Source organism: Hippocampus zosterae, chromosome 5, assembly GCF_025434085.1.
Source record: "Hippocampus zosterae strain Florida chromosome 5, ASM2543408v3, whole genome shotgun sequence".
NCBI lineage: Eukaryota > Metazoa > Chordata > Actinopteri > Syngnathiformes > Syngnathidae > Hippocampus > Hippocampus zosterae.
In genome coordinates this window covers 19,526,533-19,546,264 of record NC_067455.1, presented here as the reverse complement: position 1 = coordinate 19,546,264, position 19,732 = coordinate 19,526,533, and the positions used below count along the sequence as shown (strand labels likewise).

The window sequence follows — 19,732 nt, the reverse complement described above, 5'->3', positions numbered from 1 at the left end:
TGAAGTCACATCCTACGCTGTATTGTGGTCACCCCTAATCAATGTGTACGAGGAGAAATGTTTGCAGTGGGCTCAAAAGTACATGGGGACTAATTTTCAGCAATGACAGAATGTTCAGTGATAAAAGGCTGTGCTCCCGCTGGCTGGCGTTTTGGTTGGTTGTTAAATGGCCACCATACCCCAATAAGGCTGTGATGTAAGCAAGTAGACTTGAATAATGGGGCTTCAGATGCTTGCCTGATCGTTGTATAAATAGAAGCGACAATAGTGGCTGTGGTTGCGTCCACACCACACATCCACTAGATGCTATGCTAAAGGGAATACATTACAATAAAATATAGCTTTATTTATGTAGAGCTTTCTCAACCGTTGCGTCTGTAAATTAACAAAGCTCTTTACTGAACATTTAAAATACTACGTCGAAGAAATCAGAATATCAATCTATATATAAGGCGCATCGGATTATAAGGCGCACCGTCGGATTTAGAGAAAATTGAATGCTTTTAGGTGCAACTAATAGTGCTGAAAATATGGTAAATGAATACCGAATTTTCTGGCATCCTTTATTTTCAGAGTGAATAAAATTAATGAATTAAAACATTCCAATGAAGTGTAAATGTTTTTTTAAATCCAGGTTAAAAACTATGATGTTTTCTATGGGTATGATCAATGCTTTTTCAAACTATTTTTAAAATTGTGTTTTAGAAAGTCTTGTTCTCCCACAGTATTCTCTTTTAGTTATTCTTTATTCATTCATTCATCTTCCGTACCGTTTGATCCTCACTAGGGTCGCGGGGGGTGCTGGAGCCCATCCCAGCCGTCTCCGGGCAGTAGGCGGGGGACACCCTGAATCGGTTGCCAGCCAATCGCAGGGCACACATAGACGAACAACCATCCACGCTCACACTCACACCTAGGGACAATTTAGAGTGTTCAATCAGCCTGCTATGCATATTTTTGGAATTTGGGAGGAAACCGGAGCACCCGGAGAAAACCCACGCAGGCCCGGGGAGAATATGCAAACTCCACACAGGGAGGCCGGAGCTGGAATCGAACCCGGTACCTCTGCACTGTGAAGCCAACGTGCTAACCACTGGACTAACGGGCCGCTAGTTATTCTTTATTTGATTTTTAAATCTATTTGACTCAATTCGTACCAGTTTTACTTCAAAGTGCAGAGGTACCCAGTTCAATTCCAGCACCAGCCTTCCTGTGTGGAGTTTGCATGTTCTCCCCATGCTTGCGTGGGTTTTCTCTGGGTCCTCCGGTTCCCTCCCACATTCCCAAAACATGCAGGGCAGGCTGATTGAACACTCCAAATTGTCCCCAGGTGTGAGCACGGATGGTTATTCATTTCTGTGTGCCCTGCGATTGGCTGGAAGACAGCTGGGATAGGCTCCAGCACCTGTAGAATGAACATGCATACACACACATATATATATATATATATATATATATATATTATATATATATATATATATATATATATAATATATAAAAAATCCTCATCTCACCCCTCAGGTGGTGTCCGTCCCTCATTCAGCTCGGGTCCTCTACCAGAGGCCAGGAAGCTTGAGGGTTCTGCGCAATATCCTTGCTGTTCCCAGCACTGCACATTTCTGGACTGAGATGTCCGATGTTGTTCCCAGGATCTGTTGCAACCACTCATCTAGTTTGGGGGTCACTGCCCCGAGTGCTCCGACCACCACAGGCACGACTGTCACCTTTACCTTCCAGGCTCTCTCCAGCTCCTCTCTGAGCCCTTGGTATTTCTCGAGTTTCTCGTGTTCCTTCTTTCTGATGTTTCCATCATTTGGGACCGCTACATCCACTACAACGGCTTTCCTCTGCCCTTCATCTATGATCAGGATATCTGGTTGGTTCGCCATTACCATCTTGTCAGTCTGGATCTGGAAGTCCCACAGGATCTTCGCTCTGTCATTCTCCACCACCTTCGGAGGTGTTTCCCATTTTGACCTTGGGGTTTCCAGTCCATACTCCGCACAGATGTTTCGGTAGACTATGCCAGCCACCTGGTTATGGCGTTCCATGTAGGCTTTCCCTGCCAGCATCTTACACCCTGCAGTTATGTGTTGGATCGTCTCAGGTGCCTCTTTGCACAACCTACACCTTGGGTCTTGTCTGGTGTGGTATATCTGGGCCTCAATGGCTCTGGTGCTCAGGGCCTGCTCCTGAGCAGCCAGGATGAGTGCCTCTGTGCTGTCCTTCAGGCCAGCCCTCTCTAGCCACTGATAGGACTTCTTGAGATCGGCCACTTCAGTTATGGTCCGGTGGTACATCCCGTGTAGGGGCTTGCCCTCCCATGATGGTCCCTCTTCCAGCGCCTCATCTTCTGTTCCCCATTGTCTGAGACATTCTCTTAGTACGTCATCCGTTGGAGCCTTCTCCATTATGTATTCATGGAGCTTGGATGTTTCATCCTGGACAGTGGCTCTCACACTCACTAGTCCTCGGCCTCCTTCCTTTCGGCTTGCGTACAGTCTCAGGGTGCTGGATTTGGGATGGAACCCTCCATGCATGGTTAGGAGCTTCCGGGTCCTAACGTCCGTGGTCTGAATCTCTTCCTTTGGCCACCTTATTATTCCTGCAGGGTATCTGATCACTGGCAGGGCATAGCTGTTTATTGCCCGGGTCTTATTCTTGCCGTTGAGCTGGCTTCTTAGGACTTGCCTCACTCGCTGGAGGTATTTGGCCGTAGCCGCTTTCCTTGTGGCCAGTTTGAGGTTGCCATTGGCTTGTGGTATTCCGAGGTACTTGTAACTGTCCTCAATGTCTGCTATTGTTCCTTCAGGGAGTGAGACCCCTTCAGTGCGGACTACCTTTCCTCTATTAGTCACCATCCGACTACATTTCTCAAGCCCGAATGACATCCCGATGTCGCTGCTGTAGATCCTGGTCGTGTGGATCAGGGAGTCTATGAACCTTTCGCTCTTAGCATACAGCTTTATGTCATCCATGTAGAGGAGGTGACTGATTGTAGCTCCATTTCTGAGGCATTATCCATAGCCTGTCTTGGCTATGGATACTATGTCTTGGCTAGTCCTATGTAGAAGAGCATTGGGGGGTAGAAGAGCATTGGGGGGAGTGCATCACCTTGGTATATGCCACATTTGATGGACACTTGGGTAAGTGGCATGCCATTGGCTTCAAGTGTGGTTTTCCACATCCTCATCGAGTTCGCAACGAAGGCTCTTAGGGTCCTGTTCACCTTATACCACTCCAAGCATTCAGTGATCCATGTATGTGGCATCGAGTCATAGGGACCTGCAGTCTTGTGCGACTGTTCTGTCAACCAGGAGCTGATGTTTGGCTCCTCTGGTATCTCTACCAATGCCCTTCTGTGCTTAGCTCCTGTATTGATCCATGTGTCCACTTATCTTAGCCGCAATGATGCCTGACATCAGCTTCCATGTTGTGGAGAGACAGGTTATTGGCCGATAGTTGGATGGGACCGCACCCTTTGAGGGATCCTTCATGATCAGGATCGTTCGCCCTTCGGTTAGCCATCCTGGGTGAGTCCCATCCCTCATTTGTGCTGCTAGGCGCTCACTGGATGGTGTTATGTGCTCATTTTTTGCCCCAAGTGGGATTCGAGCCACCGTCTCCCGTATGCCAAACCGATGCCTTACCAACTGAGCTATCCAGCCGCTATATATATTATATATATATATATACACACACCATGGTTTAAATCTACTATAGGCTGAGTACTAGTTTACCTTAGATGTGCACTTTATAATGTTATATTGCTCTGTTAAAGCAGCTGTTGTGTGACAAAATATTGTTTTCACTGTTGTTGATGGACAGTAATATTGTGTGAGAGATTATGTGTGAACAACTGCTCCAAGTGAAAAATGTTCATGTAAAATTCATTCATTCATTCATCTTCCGAGCCGCTCGATCCTCTCTAGGGTCGCGGGGGGTGCTGGAGCCTATCCCAGCTGTCTCCGGGCAGTAGGCGGGGGACACCCTGAATCGGTTGCCAGCCAATCGCAGGGCACACAGAATCGAACAACCATTCGCAACCACACTCACACCTAGGGACAATTTAGAGCGTCCAATCAGCCTGCCACGCATGTCTTTGGAATGTGGGAGGAAACCGGAGCACCCGGAGAAAACCCACGCAGGCCCGGGGAGAACATGCAAACTCCACACAGGGAGGCCGGAGCTGGAATCGAACCCGGCACCTCTGCACTGTGAAGCCGACGTGCTAACCACTGGACTACCGGGCCGCCCTCATGTAAAATTGAAAATTGAAATTGTTATTTCAGTAAATATTTGCATTTGGCACATAGAAAACTGATTCATGATTCCAAGTTGATGAGAGCATTAAAATGGGGAAAAATAGGACAAAAAATGTAAAAGGAAAGTCAGAAACGATAAAAAATATGTGAGTAATCACGATTAATTTTTTAGTTCATTTGAGTTAATTATGACAGTTGCATTTTTAATTAGATTAAATATTTTAATCGTTTGACAGCTCTCTCTCTCTCTCTCTCTCTCTCTCTCTCTCTCTCTCTCTCTCTCTCTCTCTCTCTCTCTATATATATATATATATATATATATATATATATATATATATATATATATATATATATATATATATATATATATATATATATATAAAACAGCCCTCAAGGATTGGCAAATATCAAAACAATCAAAACAATGTGAACATTTATTTTTCATTTCTTAGAAAGCCCCCTGTATTTTAATTCCCCCACCCCTGGTTTTCGATCTTTTTTTTCCTTCTTCTTCTTTTTCAAATTAAAAGAAAAAGGATCATTGTCATCACTGGTGGTTTTGAATGGTCCTTTCAAAAGCCCCGGTATGCCGTATAAGCCGCAACCACTGAATAAATGAATAAATCAATAAATCTGAACTTTTTCCCCACACATAAAACTGGGTTATTGTACATTCTGTGCAGACCCTTCTGGTGTGCAGGCACCGTGGCCTGACTGTGGCAAGAGTGACACATGCATATAGGTGAAGCTGATTTTTGATGTCAAGAAGTTGACAACATTGCGTTATTTCACTCACAATAGCAACAATGAAGCAAGAATATTTTTTTTTCTCACTTGGAGAACTGTTAGCTCTCCACCCAACTAAACATTTGTGCTTCAAGGAATGCAGAATATGTCCAAAAATGAGAGGAAAAAAAATATGAATCTTGCCGTGAACTTAAGGGAAAACAGGACAAGTTAGACAAAAAGCAAAAATACTGTGAGTGCCACACTAAATTATCCTCAACAAAAGAAAAAAGCATGATGAGGGGGTGCGCTCAAGCGGAAAGATCTGACTTAACCATCTTAATGCTTCAAAGTGTGACCAGTTAACGTTTCAACATGGAGCCCATCAAAAATTTATGAAGAGTGAACACACGTTTGGTGAGTTAAAGAGAGGTTAAGAATAGACGGGATAAGGCGGACAATGCTGATCGGGAATATCCTCAAATATGCAGGAGTGACAGTTGCAGGAAAAAAGGCTGAATGTATTGTCAGGGTTGAATTATAATTGTTGAAATATCACTGGCATCATGTCACAATTAGATAAGTGTCATTTTTTTCACAAATATATACGATTGGTCAGTTCACACCTGTGGTTATTTTATTTATTTGTTTATTTTTAACCATTCTAAAGTGTTGAAAATATCTTGCGTTCTTTGACGAGGCAAGGTTAATGATTGAACAAACGTGATGGTTTTGGAGGTGCAAGGTTCGGATTTTGAGTGTTATGCATACCTAGTCTAAGAATGAATGCTGCCACCATGTGTTCTCGCCTTTTGCCAACTTTCTCTCTCTGGCTCTGACTCTCTCAAGCCTCATATGCAAACATCACAAACACACACATGCACACACACACACACACACACACACACACACACACACACACACACACACACACACACACACACACACACAGCAGCAGTTTTAAAAATAAGTCCATTGTTCTGTCTGGTTTGTACTGTGAAGGGGTCTGCCGTCTAAATGAAGACTAATGTTGTACTGGAAGTGATTAAAGCACAGTATTAGGTTATCGATTCACTTGTTCTCATCCTTTTCTTTGACACTCACGCTTTCTTCCCTCCCCAGAGATATTCCAAGGATACCAGACAGCACACATGCACAACTGGAATCAAGTGAGTCCTTACCATTTAATATGCTTGGTCCATGACAAAATCCCACTGCGTCTCTTTTTTAGGTTAAAAGTGGTATTCATCCTTTTATGCACCCTGTAACCTGATTACCGGTACATGATAAGCTGTCCACTGTAGTAACCACTGTCCCTGAAAGGGTTCAACGATGTACAAATAAACAGTAGTATGTACTTCACTCCTATTATGGTGGCAATAGTGGCAGCCATTTTCAGCTGTTTCTGTACGCTACTGCATTATTTCTTTTTTTTTTATACATAGACTTACTAGGGATTGAATGCCTCGATCCTGGAATAAAAACATTAAAAAACGTCCTTGGCACAGAATTAAGACACATCCACACTTGAATGATATTCCTAACATTTTATTACATAGCTAGAGAGTATTAACTATAAACTTATTTTCAAGCAATTTATAAACCCTTCATAAGGACAACATCATCATCAACCCCAAATCTGAATTAATTTCTACGTCGGTCTGCCTCTCTATTTTGTCCCAGCCTATCTCCCCTTTGTATCATTGCCTCATCGTTTCTCTTGCATTCTTTTTATATATTAAAGTGAACTATATTTCCTAAATGTTTGCCTTGTGTCGCCTTTCAGGTTCAAGTTCTTTTGAGTCCCAAAAGATGGATCGTCCGTCCATTTCTATCACGTCCCCCATGAGTCCCAACATGCTGAGGGACGCGCCGCAGTACTTGTCAGGGCAGCTTTCAGTAAGTGACCTTAAACTGACACGTGGATGATGATAAAAGGCCTTGTGCATTGGTGAGATGAGTTATGAACAGGAGCCACGTCCTATTGATGTTTTCAATTTTCCTTTGTATCATTTTCAATGCGCACACTGACATAACTCAAGAAAAGGGCGTGCGAGTTTGTTCGGGCAAACGGGCACGGAGTCACATATATTTGGCTGACCTTTTTACCATCCCAACTCTGGAGTGTCAGTGATACGATGTGTCCATTTTCTAGTTTGAAAACCCTCCTTGGATGAATGGGTTAAACAGTTGCACTGAAATATGGACATGATCGAATTGTATAAACGTTGTGCGCGTGCGTGTGTGTGTGCGTGCATGTGTGTGCGCGCGCATGTGTGTGCGTGAGTCTGTGCGTTTTATGCAATGAAAAATGTTCACGTGAGGAAAACGCTAGATTAGTAAAATATTGTAGTCTTCCAACCTAAAATCTTTGTGGGGATGATGACACAAGAAGCCAGGTTTGGCTAATTGCACATCCGCAACATCTGATAAGCAGCGAAGAGACATGTCGGGGAAAAAAAATCTCCAAAAATATAAATGAGCCGACAAAAAGAATAATACCCTAAAGGTACACACACACACCTGTCTTTGTGTTTGGGTGAATTGTGAGTTGATGTTGTTTTGTGGGATATTGGTTTTATCGCATTTCCCTTTGTTGTTAATTTTGCTTATGCAGAGCCAAAGCCTTAGTAGAAGAACACCGCCTATTCCCCCTAGGGTCCAGGTAATGGGCCCTGTCTGAAGGGCACCCTCTATTGGTCTTTGCTCTTTACTGTTGACTGGCCTTTTTCTGTTTCCATACTTGGGAAAATGCATTTCCAGGGAAATTAATGCTTTGTGTTTCCCTGTCAGTGCAGTGCCTTGTGTTACATTCTTCTCTATGATTTCTTGCTATCACCATTTTGATTCGAGTTATGATGTATTGCTCATTTTAACCCATTCATGTCAGTTTGCCAAGGCAGTGCATGCCCAACTAATCGACATCAGAAGAAAAAAAAAGTTTCCATTGCCTCGTTCACTTTTACTGACGTTACATTTACGGTATATGTGATTTTGACATACACAGTTGCAGGAGGGTGTTTTAAGGACAGAGGACTGGATTTATTTTCCACATCATTATAAAATAAAGCCACCTTTATACATAACTACATCACACACACTTCTCCAGGAATACCTTTCCATGTGTGTTCTAAGTGTAAACCGTTCTAAATCCTGTTTTGTTGAACTTGTTTGAGGTGCCATTTCGCAGCAAAAGCAGAGTTGAACATTTCATTTTACACCCAAACTATCATGAATCGTCCAGGTAAACTACACAGGACTATTGCACATTCGTAATGGTACTAAAACAAAGATGAGGAACCCCGTCTTTGACAGCAAGGACTTCTCTTGGATGTCAGCCGTGTCCTTCTATAACTCTTTGATGGAATTGGGGTTTCAACGTTTGATTGTTTAATTTTTCACCAAAAGTTGTAGAGATTCTTATAAACAGGTGGAATGAATGTCAAACTCATTGGCAGAATATTAGACCTTGTTTGTGTGTGTGTGTGTGTGGTGTGGATGTCTCTGTGCGGGTGTCTTTTCAGCTCCTCGATAAGTCCTGAGGGGAAAAAGTCTAGCTGATTTCATTATATTTTTTTAAGCTCCATAAATGTGTGTTTATAATGATATCAACAATTATAACTTAGATTTAGGGGCTATTAAAAAGACCCATGGACATTTCTTGTTCAATCAATTTGCTCCGAAATTGCAAGCATGTGTTGGCTGATCCCAGGTAATGGATAAAGCCCACACCTTACGTCAAAGGAGTCATTCATAAAAGTACTTTAATAACCGATGTCAATGATGATTGATCAAATTTCTCATAAGGTTTTGTGAAAGTTGTCAGCATTTCTATAGTTGTGGCTATTGTGCTAAAAATATATGACTGTAGCCTTCGAATTCACAGCAAGCAAGTTTTATGTGGTGGTATCGACTACACTTTTTTTTAATTAAAAAAGGTCAAAAGTAGAACTTGGTGATGCCATTTTAAAAGCTGCTTGAAAATGGGTTCCATTGTTATGATGCAGAGAGAAGTCTCGTGATGCCTTCAGATAAGCAGTGTGCATTTCACATTGGTTGAGGAAAAGCTCGGTTTGGAAAAAAGTCTGGATCAAACTTAATACTTAAATCAGCTTGTTAACACCCTTTTGTACTGTCACGGGGAGACTTGGTTGTAGATGTCTTGCGTTTTGATGCTATTGTAGTGTTTTATTAGTGGGTTTTTTTTGTTTGTTTTGTTCAATGAATTAGCTCACAAATATATGATCACATCATGTTGATTGACATGCAGCATTCTTTTAGTCGTCTGCTTTTGACATTTAAATTTATGTGGAACAACTTTAGTGACAAACTCCCGTCCGTCTGTTTACATTTTCTCGGCGACCTTGTCTTGGCTGCATTCTTTTACAATGCTGCATGGATAGCTGATAGTTTCACTTGCTTTTCATGATCATATTCTCAAAGAAGTATGGACAGTAACTTAGAAGATGTCTTTTTTTTCTCCATCTCATCCAGTTGCTTTGAGGCCACTGTTAAGAGTTTTACCTCTTCTAAGTGTCTGCTTTTGGAGTCCATACTTCTCTTTTTTACTACCTTTGATTAGTCTTGCAAGAGCATGATTGATTTGTCAATATCAGTGCCCTTTGTCCAATATCGGAGACATTATTAAAGACAACATCATCACTGCAAGATGGCATTATTTCCCTTGAGCTCATGCTGGCAATGTTAGAGCATCTTTCTTCTTTCTTGTAGTATTTCTCTTCAACGTTAGTTCTATGAGAACCAGATGAATTACAGACCATTCATTTCCCGAATATGTATTCTTCTGTGCAAGAGAAACACTGCAAGATGAATGATCGACCCAAACCCAAACATCCGCAATCACACACACACACACACACACACACACACACAAGTTGATCATACACAAGGCATGTAATAAACTGTTTGTCGCAGACACATTTAATAATATAATAATAATACATTTTTGTAAACATAAACACATAATGCATCAATGCCAGCACTGTCCATTTGAATGACCTCATACTCTAATTCAGTACTTTCAGGCAGGTGACTTTATAAATTCTCGGGAACAAAGAGCACCCCATTTTGTAGTCAACAACTGTGCTACATACGAGAAACAAAAGTCCATGCCAAGATTTAAAAGAGTCCAGTGAAGTTGTCCTCCCCAACATTATTCACTTTGTGTATTTTCGCAGCTTATGGCTCAGATCGCCGTGACTGAATTAAGTTTGTTTTCTGCACTTGCAGGTTAAATTGTGGTATGACAAAGTTGGCCATCAATTAATAGTCACCATACTGGGAGCCAAAGACCTGCCACCCAGGGAAGATGGTCGGCCCAGGAACCCTTACGTGAAAATCTACTTCCTCCCTGATAGAAGGTGAGCACTGGGACCGTTCCCGTCCATGGTAACGTGTAGTGACAACATTTGCTAACGTGTTCAGTGTCATGTCTGTCCACACTCCCATCATTCCGCAGTTGGGTGTGTACTGTACCACAGCACCTTTGACTTTGTGGTTCTTTAACCTATTGATCGTCGGTGAAAATAATTTGAATTGTTGTTCCCCCAGTGACAAAAGCAAGAGGAGAACAAAAACAGTCAAGAAATCCTTAGAGCCCAAATGGAACCAGACTTTTATGTATTCCCCGGTACATCGGCGGGAGTTTCGAGAGCGCATGTTGGAGATCACGTTATGGGATCAAGCCAGAGTGAGGGAAGAGGAGAGTGAATTCTTGGGAGAGGTAAGAAAGACAAAAAAGACATCTCCACAATGTGTACACGCTACATCCATATGTGTTGGAACACAGTTACCGTATTTGTCATTTTTACCATGATCAGGGATTGCGTGCATCCCCTTAATTTGCCTTACTTCTTAATTGTACATCTAGCCAAGTTATTTTGCTCCCAATTGTTTTCCAGCAGTGCCTTTGTTACAAATACTGGAGCCTGGCCCACGGTTGGATGAGTTGGCTGTGGAAAAACTATTTTCACTTCCAATTTTCTGCCGAATGATACGAGGCTTTGCATGATCGTAATTTGGGGGGCAAAAAAATAAAATAAAATCCCTGATCATCGATCCAATCAGAAGATAGAGCAGTAAATCAATTTAAACAACTTGTACATTTCCTCGACAGTTGACACCCACCATTCACGGCAAATAAGGACTGCAAGGGGTCCATGAAAAGCAAAAATCCACATATAATTGATGGCCATTGAAATGCATTGGGGGGAAAAATGAACTAAAAATAACTCTTCCACAAGCACTGATAAATGTTAAACCGATATAATGTGTTTACAACATCTCTTTCTTTGATGAAAAATGTAAATGGGGGGGGGATGCATGAACATCGGCAGTCAGTCAGGTGGCCGGGGTTTTTCTAAAACTTTGGCTAATGCTAAAAACATTGCTATCTTAGTTCAGCAGAACACTTAAGCAGCTAGGCTAACTTCCTCACTCCACATTCTGTCTGCTCCATTTTGGCTGCTCTTGGAAGCCGTCTGTGTTGTATATGTCCTGCTACCCGCAGACCGCGCAGTAATTGTTTGGTTTTGCATTATTGTCCAACTTTTGCCTGCCTAGCTGACTGTGTGTGCGCATGTACCATAGTCAGCATATTCTCAAAGTCGTTTGGCTGTGGCAAAGATTTGCCCCCATCTACACAGATTGTATTGACTTTATATGTAATTGTGTCACGAGAATAGCTTGATTCACGTTCGGCATGACTGCAGTACATCTTGTATCGTCGTTGAGCCAAAATTTTGTGCGTCAACAACGCATACGTTCCCGTCTGATTTCAAAGAACACGCCCGCTTCCTTTTTACATCTGTGATTGGCTGAATGTGCGTGGCCAAAGTTCTTGAAACTGCCACCTGGCGATGAAAAGCTATTTTGATGTGACTATGACAACATTGTTTGTGTTCTTAATTTAAAAATATTTGAAAATGAAATCATTAACACACAAACTGGGGCTGGTTGGTTTTTATGTAAAAAAAATGGGTTTCTGACCTTTTTACCACATTAATCATAAAACTACATCAATACTATTCCTTTCTGATTGGATGTTCAAAGGTACAAAGGCTCACACGACATGCGACAAGGCGACAAGGCTATAAATAGATTAGCATTCGGGCTCACATATACATTACGGCAGTAAAGACTGTCCCCGAAGTGAACAAGGTTGTGTTTGCTGTAATCTTTTTCCCCATCATTGATTGATTGGGCAAATTGGGACAATGGCCGATCACAGATTTTGTATAAAATGCAAGATATTGGCCAATTTCAATCCAACCGATCAGATCAGTGCAAGTATGGCCGCTATCTCACGAAGGGGCAAACAATTGCGATTGTTGGCGAGGGTAGAAAAATGCGTGTTCGCATCAGCGTTCGTCAGGGTTGGTTCAAATGCTTGCAAACATTCACGTGAAGTTCGCCAGATGTTTGCCAACAGTTTTAGGGGGTCGGGGGGTTCTTGTTGCAAGGAAATATTTGTGACAAGTGAAGCATAGGTGAACGTTTGTCGACCGTTTGGCGCACCTTTGTGAGCTTAAACGACCCCTGACGAATCCTGACAAGAACGCAACATTTGTTGCCTTCGAAAACACTTGCAGCAATCGTTCGCCGCTCAGTTTATGGGAAATACACATTTGGAAATGAAATCGCAAAATTGAAAGATGAATTCTTAACGAGGACAAAGGCCTTTGAATTGGTTCGTATGAATTTCCCGATGAGCGATTGCCACGGTCTGACTCTGGCTTTTCACACTGGTTAGATACTCATTGAACTGGAGACTGCTCTTCTGGATGACGAGCCTCACTGGTACAAGCTCCAGACCCATGACGTGTCTTCCATCCCACTCCCGCGTGCCTCGCCAAACACACAACGTCGGCAGCTTCATGGAGAAAGTCCAACACAGCGACTTCAGAGTAAGTGCTGACTCTTTCACACACACACGCGTGTCGTAAAGCCCTGCTAAATGACTATGAGTATTTTATGTCCTGTGTGTCACATCACTTGTACTGGTTTTGCTTTTGCAGACAAAGGCTCATATTCATACTCAGGTAAAGGTCCCGCACTCGTAGGCGGCACCGTTTTATGGTGCATTTCAGTGTCTGCTATCCTCTGGACTGATGCATTCCTCTGGCTTGATTCTGTAGCCCACATCCGTGAAGGGCGCATGTGTCTGCTCCTTCACGTGTTGCAATGTGGCGAGCCCGTGTGTTAGTTACACCATTTTTGAAATCTGCACGGGTTAGCAGACATAGTAGCCCCCCCCCCCCCCCAACATAATCGTCTCCACCTGTTAAATGTCTAACAGTGCCACCCCGCAACCAAAAATTTTTTCCTGCAACAACTGTACTCAGCCCTAATGGTGTGCTCTAAAATGCTATAAAATCCCAATTTGCCCGTTGTGACTGATCGAAACCACTTGCTTTCCCTTTGTGATATTTCCCATCACAAGCAGGTCCCTTCAAATTAAAAACCCAATTTCTCTGTCTCATTTCGCTCTGCTTGTACATGTGTGTTCAATGTGACTGGTCTGTAAACAGGGGCTACAGTACATCTTCGTATCATTTGTGAAATCCATGATGAACATTAAATGATTTTCATAGGCCTCCTCCTTCTCTTCTGTTGTCATTTAACACACCCAATATGCTTATATATTGTATATGTATTGTACATACTGTCCTCTTGACAGTTTCTTTTCAAATGCCTTTTGTGGGCACCTGATGTTGGCTACTTCAAGGATTGAAAGTGATGACAGTTGTGAAAAGTTTGTGATGCAAGTGTGGTGATGCATACCAGTGTCAATGTATTCACGAATATTTGTTTACTTTTTGGTCAGTAAAAGTGCTCCAAAAAATAATAATTCACATGTAAATGATTCAACATCACTGCAGTGGTTTTATTTAGACTGCAGTGATGTTTGATCTCAGGCCTTAATTGAAGCGCATTAAAACCTGTTTCATTCTTGACTCGCTCCGCCCATTCGTGACTCACGTTTTTTCACTTCTATCTATCTTTATCTCAAAGGATCCCAGAGGATAAGTGATGGCGAGATTTCAGACTATGATTGTGAAGATGGTGTTGGGGTCATAACAGGTAACATACTCTGCTCATATTGACATTATTAACTTCTGTCTGTGTTGACCCGAACGTGTAATTTTAACCTTTTACCATTTTACAAAGTGAAGTCTGGATAAAACAGGTAGATTAAGACTACACCCCCAATGTCAGCAGTAACGGCAGCAAGAAGAGGCAGTTGTGATCTTTTTTTTTGTCTGCTTCTGCATTGCAACTTGGTATTTGTCTGTTTTTACAAAATATCCAGCTGAACGCCCACGCTGAACATCAGAATGAGAGCTGAAGCTGTTCTGAGAAAAGGGGCCACAAAATGACAAGTACTTGAAATGTGGAAACTGAGTTTTATTTTGTAATGCAGTCGACCCCAGCATACTTGCAGTTCGGCACTTGCGGATTCACATATTTGTGGATTAATTTTTTTTTTCCAATGCTTTTTTCGTAATTGGTAACATCGTGGGGACAGAGGTCATGGTGCGTTTGGTTTTTCCAGTATTCTCCCCCTGTTTCCTCCCATTGTTTGTGAATGTTTATCAGTGTATTTGGAAAATCTTTTGGGTTAGTACAATTACAAAAAAATAAATAAAAAGGGTCCTCAATGCCCCCATGCTACCTCCAAACAAACTATTTGGGGTGTGCTCTCAAAGGCTCGTTACGATGAAAGGGATGTTACAGTATTTGATGATCAGGTGTCAGAGATGAATCTTTGCAGTCACCAAGCCCACGAAGCTTTATAGCATGCTAGTTTGTTTGCTGTGCTGTTGGCATGCTTTAAAAGCACCACAAGATCCAAATAACTAATGGTTTGGTGTTACCCCTTCATTCCTTGACGTGTTCACAGACTACCGACCGAATGGCAGAGACTTCCAGAGCTCCACTTTGTCTGTCCCAGAACAGGTGATGTCTTCGAACCATTGTTCCCGGTCTGCTGAAATTCACAGAGCACGTTCACGCTCTCCAAGCGTTCCCCCACCTGCCAGGTAACTATCAATAAATATACAATAAGCATTTTTTGTGTGTGTGTTTGTTTGTTTGTTTGTTTGTTTGTTTTTTATCGTCTTTCTTTTAAGTGTTCCTTTTGACCTTATTTATTGTGATAATCAAATTCTTTTTAATGGTATTGCTTGTAATCCATTCAAATTTCAATTAAATCGTGGAGGGGTGGGGGAGAGATTACCGGTAGGTTAATTTAGGGTAGCATGTGCCTAAAAGCAAGGGGTTGCAACCTCTGTACGCATATATGCCTTCGGAATGCTCTGGGTTACGAGAATTTATTCATAAATTTTTGGGGGAGTGAAAAATTGGGTAATTTAATCAAAATGATCCCTGACTCGTGAGTTCCTAGATGGCATCGGTGTATTACATAAAAATTGAACCAAATCCTTTTTTTTTTTTCCAGTTTGAGTTGGAGGGTAATGCCTTATAGCGGCTGAAGATCTTGAAATGGAGAAAAAGTGACTAGTAACCTTTCATTCTTTTATGATTTGTTCTCAGCATTGGAATATGTTTCTCAAAGTGTCCGGGCATAGCCTTGGCAGACGAATAGCTACTTTCCTCTTGTCCAATTATAGTTTGAATTTTCTCGAGGCTCGCTCTAAATCAGTGTCATAGACAGAGCAAACACACTTACCGAAATTGTGTAGGTAAAGCGGCTTTTTATTTTTTTTTTTTTTTTTTTACCAAACAACATTCAGTTAAGGAATTAGTAAATGACATAATAAACGAATTAAGGTCATTTGGATTTATGTAAAAATAAATAAATTTTAAAAATTCGCCATTGTCTCCAGTTGCAGTCAACCTGCATCTGGTAAATAATGCCATATAAGTAACATACTTTGTCTTATTTTCCTTTTTGAAAGACTTTATTTGAACTTTTGAAGGTTCTTGCCAAAAAAAAAAAATGTACCGGTAATCTTCACAAATCCCCTTGGACTTTCTCATCTGCATCACTGTGAGTTTGTCCACGTTTGGACCACCCCTCCACTTCCTATTCCCCTTTGACACCATCTCAGATCTATCTGTTATCCTTCCTCCATATGGTCGCAGCCTTTTTTTCCTCTAACCAGACATACTCAGTCGAATGATGCAAAAGGAGCCCAGGTAGCTGTTGACCTAAACGTGCATGTAACCCCACAAATCAGTTTCCAACTGAATAAACTGCAAACCTTTAATCCGTAGTCATTTTTTTCCTGTTCTCCAAGACATCTCCCATCTGAGTGTGTCGTGCTTTCTGTTGACACAATGACTATGTGATACGCTTACTTTCACTGTAGTCAACTTTACATGCAGTAACTTCTTTGATTTTCCTACCTCACATAAAATAAGTGTATGTACATTTTAACATATCGTTACTTGTCAATTAAAATTCACGGTTTCCAGATACAACTGAAAGCCGAAAGTTTTAGTGCCATTTACGTTATCACGACAGTGTAGACGTTGTCGTCAAACGCTCGAACTTGTGCCAGACATTTCGGTTAAACCGAAAACAAAAAGCGAACAACAAAACACCTCAGCCATGCATGATCAACATTGCGTCGTCAATATGTTCATCCTTTTCATTGTTTTCATGCCAAGAGTCATTTCCTATCCTGCCTCAAATTGCCCGTGCAGTCCCTCAGGCAGCAACCATTGCAGAATAGCCCTCAGTTCAGGATGCAGTCACATGAAGGAGTGCATGCAAATGATCTGTGAATGGAAACTTAGCGGTCCCACCCTCTCTTTGTGTTACCATCCCTTGCGGAGGAGAAAAACAACCACCTCTGACCAGCTGTGATATGATATTTTTTCCCAGCCGAAACCACCGTGTGTACCCAATCTGCCGTGAGGAAGCAGTCAGGTTACTGCGTTCCACTCGGATATCCCGTGCCTTTTCTGAGGGCGCCTACTCTTCTGACTATGACTTTGAGAGGTATTGACATGCAGTGCTGCTGCCTCTGTGCATCCGCAATGTCGACGTCTCCGTTGTTCATTTATCTGTGACTGTGATGCCAGAAAAGGATATCCTGTCGGATATCGGTTTCTGCCAAGGAGACATCACTGCTCTGAAGTTGTGTAAATGGACATGAACGGTACACAACTGTCTCTGTGTTTGTAGGCTGAGGCTCAGAGCTATTTCTGTTGCTGTTGTCAGCAGTACAACTTCAGTAAATCGCTGGCCAGCACGTGACTGTGGCTTTGTTGATTTCTTTTCTGTTTTTCCATTGACATTGCGCAAGCAGCTGTATGCTGATACGGGCTGTGCATGGTCCTTAGTGTACTTTTCAGTCTATTGGCAGCTACCTTTTGCACACCAATACTTTGGGATGTAAGGTATATTGCTTGGAGCAGCTGAGTAACTCTGTGAATGCTGTCCTTGCCCTTTAAAATTCTGCTGCCTGCGCAGAATGGGACATTGAGTTGATAACACCAGTGTACCCCCAGGACAAATAAATGCCAGTGCCCCGCTGCACAAAAAAAAATGCAATAACTCACATGTTCCTTTTCTCTGAAACATTGTAAATGATCACGCAGTCTTCTGCCATCTGATTTTCAGTCAGAAATTCCATCGGTGCCTCTCTGCTCCTCCTCTGGGACAAACAACTGATGAGTTCTCAGAACTCTTTCAAAGTGCTTGACTGTTTTCATTAAAGTGTCTTAAAATGTCCCCAAAGCTCAGCTGGTCTCCAAATCAGCACAGATGACCAGAAATGTTCACTCGTTGAGGAATCTGATGCTCTCCACTCCCCAATGCCGTTTGTTTGTCGGCATTGGGTCAGTAAAAGCAGCAAAAAGGCCTCAAGAGTGATCAGGGCGCAGGAAAGGCAAATACTAGGGGGCTATTATGAACAGAGGTGAATAAATGTAAGCATGAGGGGACTTTTTGCTTTTGGGTTGACTTATTTAGGTGAGATCTCTCAAAGATTAAAAGGAAATGGTACTTGCGTTGAAGTGCACTGCCACAGAGGGTACCATGAGAAAGCGTTGCAACAGGCCATCACCATCCAATAACTACCGGTATGTGCTTCTTCAAAAAGTCAACATGCCGCCAAATTACACAGCTTGGTTTCTACCATGCTCACAGAAAGTGATTTTTTTGGCCATGAGTGTAACATTTTTTTTTCAGGGCGTCAAGCCTTGTTAAGGTAGTTAACTGATGAACTTCATTAAAGACTGAAATCTCCTCTGTAGAACACTCTTAACGCCGCATGATTTTCGACATCGCATCATGAAACAAATTGATGTCTTACTGTCTCATAAGAAAACACGGCCCCTGTGTTTATAGGAAGGACCTAACGTGTCTTTACAAGTTTATCCAAGTTTGTATTTGTAGTCGCAACCGACTGACATTTTTTATCATATGCATGCTCCAAAACCCAATCCTGTGCCACATGATGTATTGTATTCCCTCCTAATTGTTGTTCATCGGTGGGTTGTTTCCTTTCGTTCTTTCTTCCTTTCTTTTTTAAGTGTATGTATCATTCATGTTAATTGTTGATAACAGTGTGAATTCTTTTTTTTACAGCTCTTTTTTTATATATACCCTGCGTGCCAAAATACTATGTTGTGCTGAGATGAGCAATTCAATGGAATATGAATATAACCGTCACTCACTGAGCACTTTGGACCCCCAAAGATGCTGCACATGAGCACTATGCCAGTAGCATGAGCACACAATCTTATACCTTGCACGTTTCACAGCTACTGGATCTCACTAAATTCCCTGTTAAAAAAAATAACAGAAGCATCAAATGGCATGGCAAATAGTTGCCCCGCCTAATTTAGCCATTCACATTGTCGACAAGGCTCAGTCATTGCATGCACTGAAATTTCAATCATATAAAATGTAAAAAATTCAGCTACTGTTCTGCGTTGCTGAATCATTTGATTTGATATCTTTTGTTCATAAACTGCTCCTAAAGGACCACACTTGTATTTTTGTATGCTTCAAGTTCAGGTGCAGTTATTGACAGCAAATGCAGTATAATATTTGGAAGCAATCTTCAGAATGAATAATGAATCAGGAAATATGCACCATGATAAAAATAGTTTCATATTGTTGTGGAGAAAAAAAAACTATGACATGATCGAGCATTCTGATCACTGCGGCAGCCCTCCTAATATTCATGTTGCACTGTTCCGGGGTTGGAAAATATTTCTTCGATAATAGTGTTGAGTAAAACTGCTGACAAAGGCAAAAACGCATGTGTGGTCCTGACTGAACACATGCCCAGCCATTGGTGAGGTGCATCGATTTGGAGGCTAACCGCTGTCGCCCGCGCTGACCTCCCTTCCAGCCGACTGTCCCTGCCACAAGGGGCCCACTGAGTTCCTGCCTATCTCTCAATAACATCTATAGGAGCCACGGAGCCATGGATAGACACGAGTATCACATCAGGTCCCGTTCTGCAGACCAGCGGCCCACAATAGAGCGCCCCGCATCCCGATCACGCTCCACTGAACGCCCCCACGACTCATCGATGATGAGGTCCTTGCCGTCTCTGCCATCTGGGAGGTCAGCCCCTCCCTCACCTGCCATGACGAGGTGTGACCCAGATTGGAGTCGTCAATCAACTCATCACAATTTCAGACTCTGGGCCTTACCGTGACTTCCCTGAAGGCATTTTAACTGTGAGGGAGAATAAACCCAACATAAAGTTCGGATATTCCGCATTTGTTGATCA

General features: G+C 42.2%; 2 protein-coding genes across 33 annotated transcripts in view; one reads left to right on the top strand and one right to left on the bottom strand.

Annotated features, from left to right (window-relative positions):
• The window catches only part of rims2a (regulating synaptic membrane exocytosis 2a), a 155,479-nt gene that overhangs the window by 94,067 nt on the left and 41,680 nt on the right, over positions 1-19,732 (top strand). For 11 of the 29 annotated variants that reach the window (XM_052064590.1, XM_052064602.1, XM_052064592.1 and 8 more), the window contains 11 exons: positions 6,114-6,160; positions 6,778-6,890; positions 7,609-7,656; positions 10,242-10,372; positions 10,563-10,734; positions 12,763-12,916; positions 13,028-13,051; positions 14,025-14,093; positions 14,914-15,052; positions 16,864-16,980; positions 19,408-19,593. In XM_052064590.1, the coding sequence (XP_051920550.1) occupies positions 6,114-6,160; positions 6,778-6,890; positions 7,609-7,656; positions 10,242-10,372; positions 10,563-10,734; positions 12,763-12,916; positions 13,028-13,051; positions 14,025-14,093; positions 14,914-15,052; positions 16,864-16,980; positions 19,408-19,593 (1,200 nt within the window). The remainder of the gene's footprint in view (positions 1-6,113; positions 6,161-6,777; positions 6,891-7,608; positions 7,657-10,241; positions 10,373-10,562; positions 10,735-12,762; positions 12,917-13,027; positions 13,052-14,024; positions 14,094-14,913; positions 15,053-16,863; positions 16,981-19,407; positions 19,594-19,732) is intronic. The other 18 variants (XM_052064599.1, XM_052064607.1, XM_052064619.1 and 15 more) reach the window with 7 other exon arrangements.
• Positions 1-19,732, bottom strand: part of LOC127600296 (uncharacterized) — a 109,165-nt gene that overhangs the window by 66,355 nt on the left and 23,078 nt on the right. The window contains exon 1 of one of the 4 annotated variants that reach the window (XM_052064772.1): positions 2,125-2,911. The exons of 2 other annotated variants lie outside the window; for them this stretch is intronic. In XM_052064772.1, coding sequence (XP_051920732.1) covers positions 2,125-2,891 — 767 coding nt within the window. In that variant the 5' untranslated portion in view covers positions 2,892-2,911. Of the gene's footprint in view, positions 1-1,730; positions 2,912-19,732 lie in introns of those variants that run through there. One more of the 4 variants, XM_052064773.1, reaches the window with a different exon arrangement.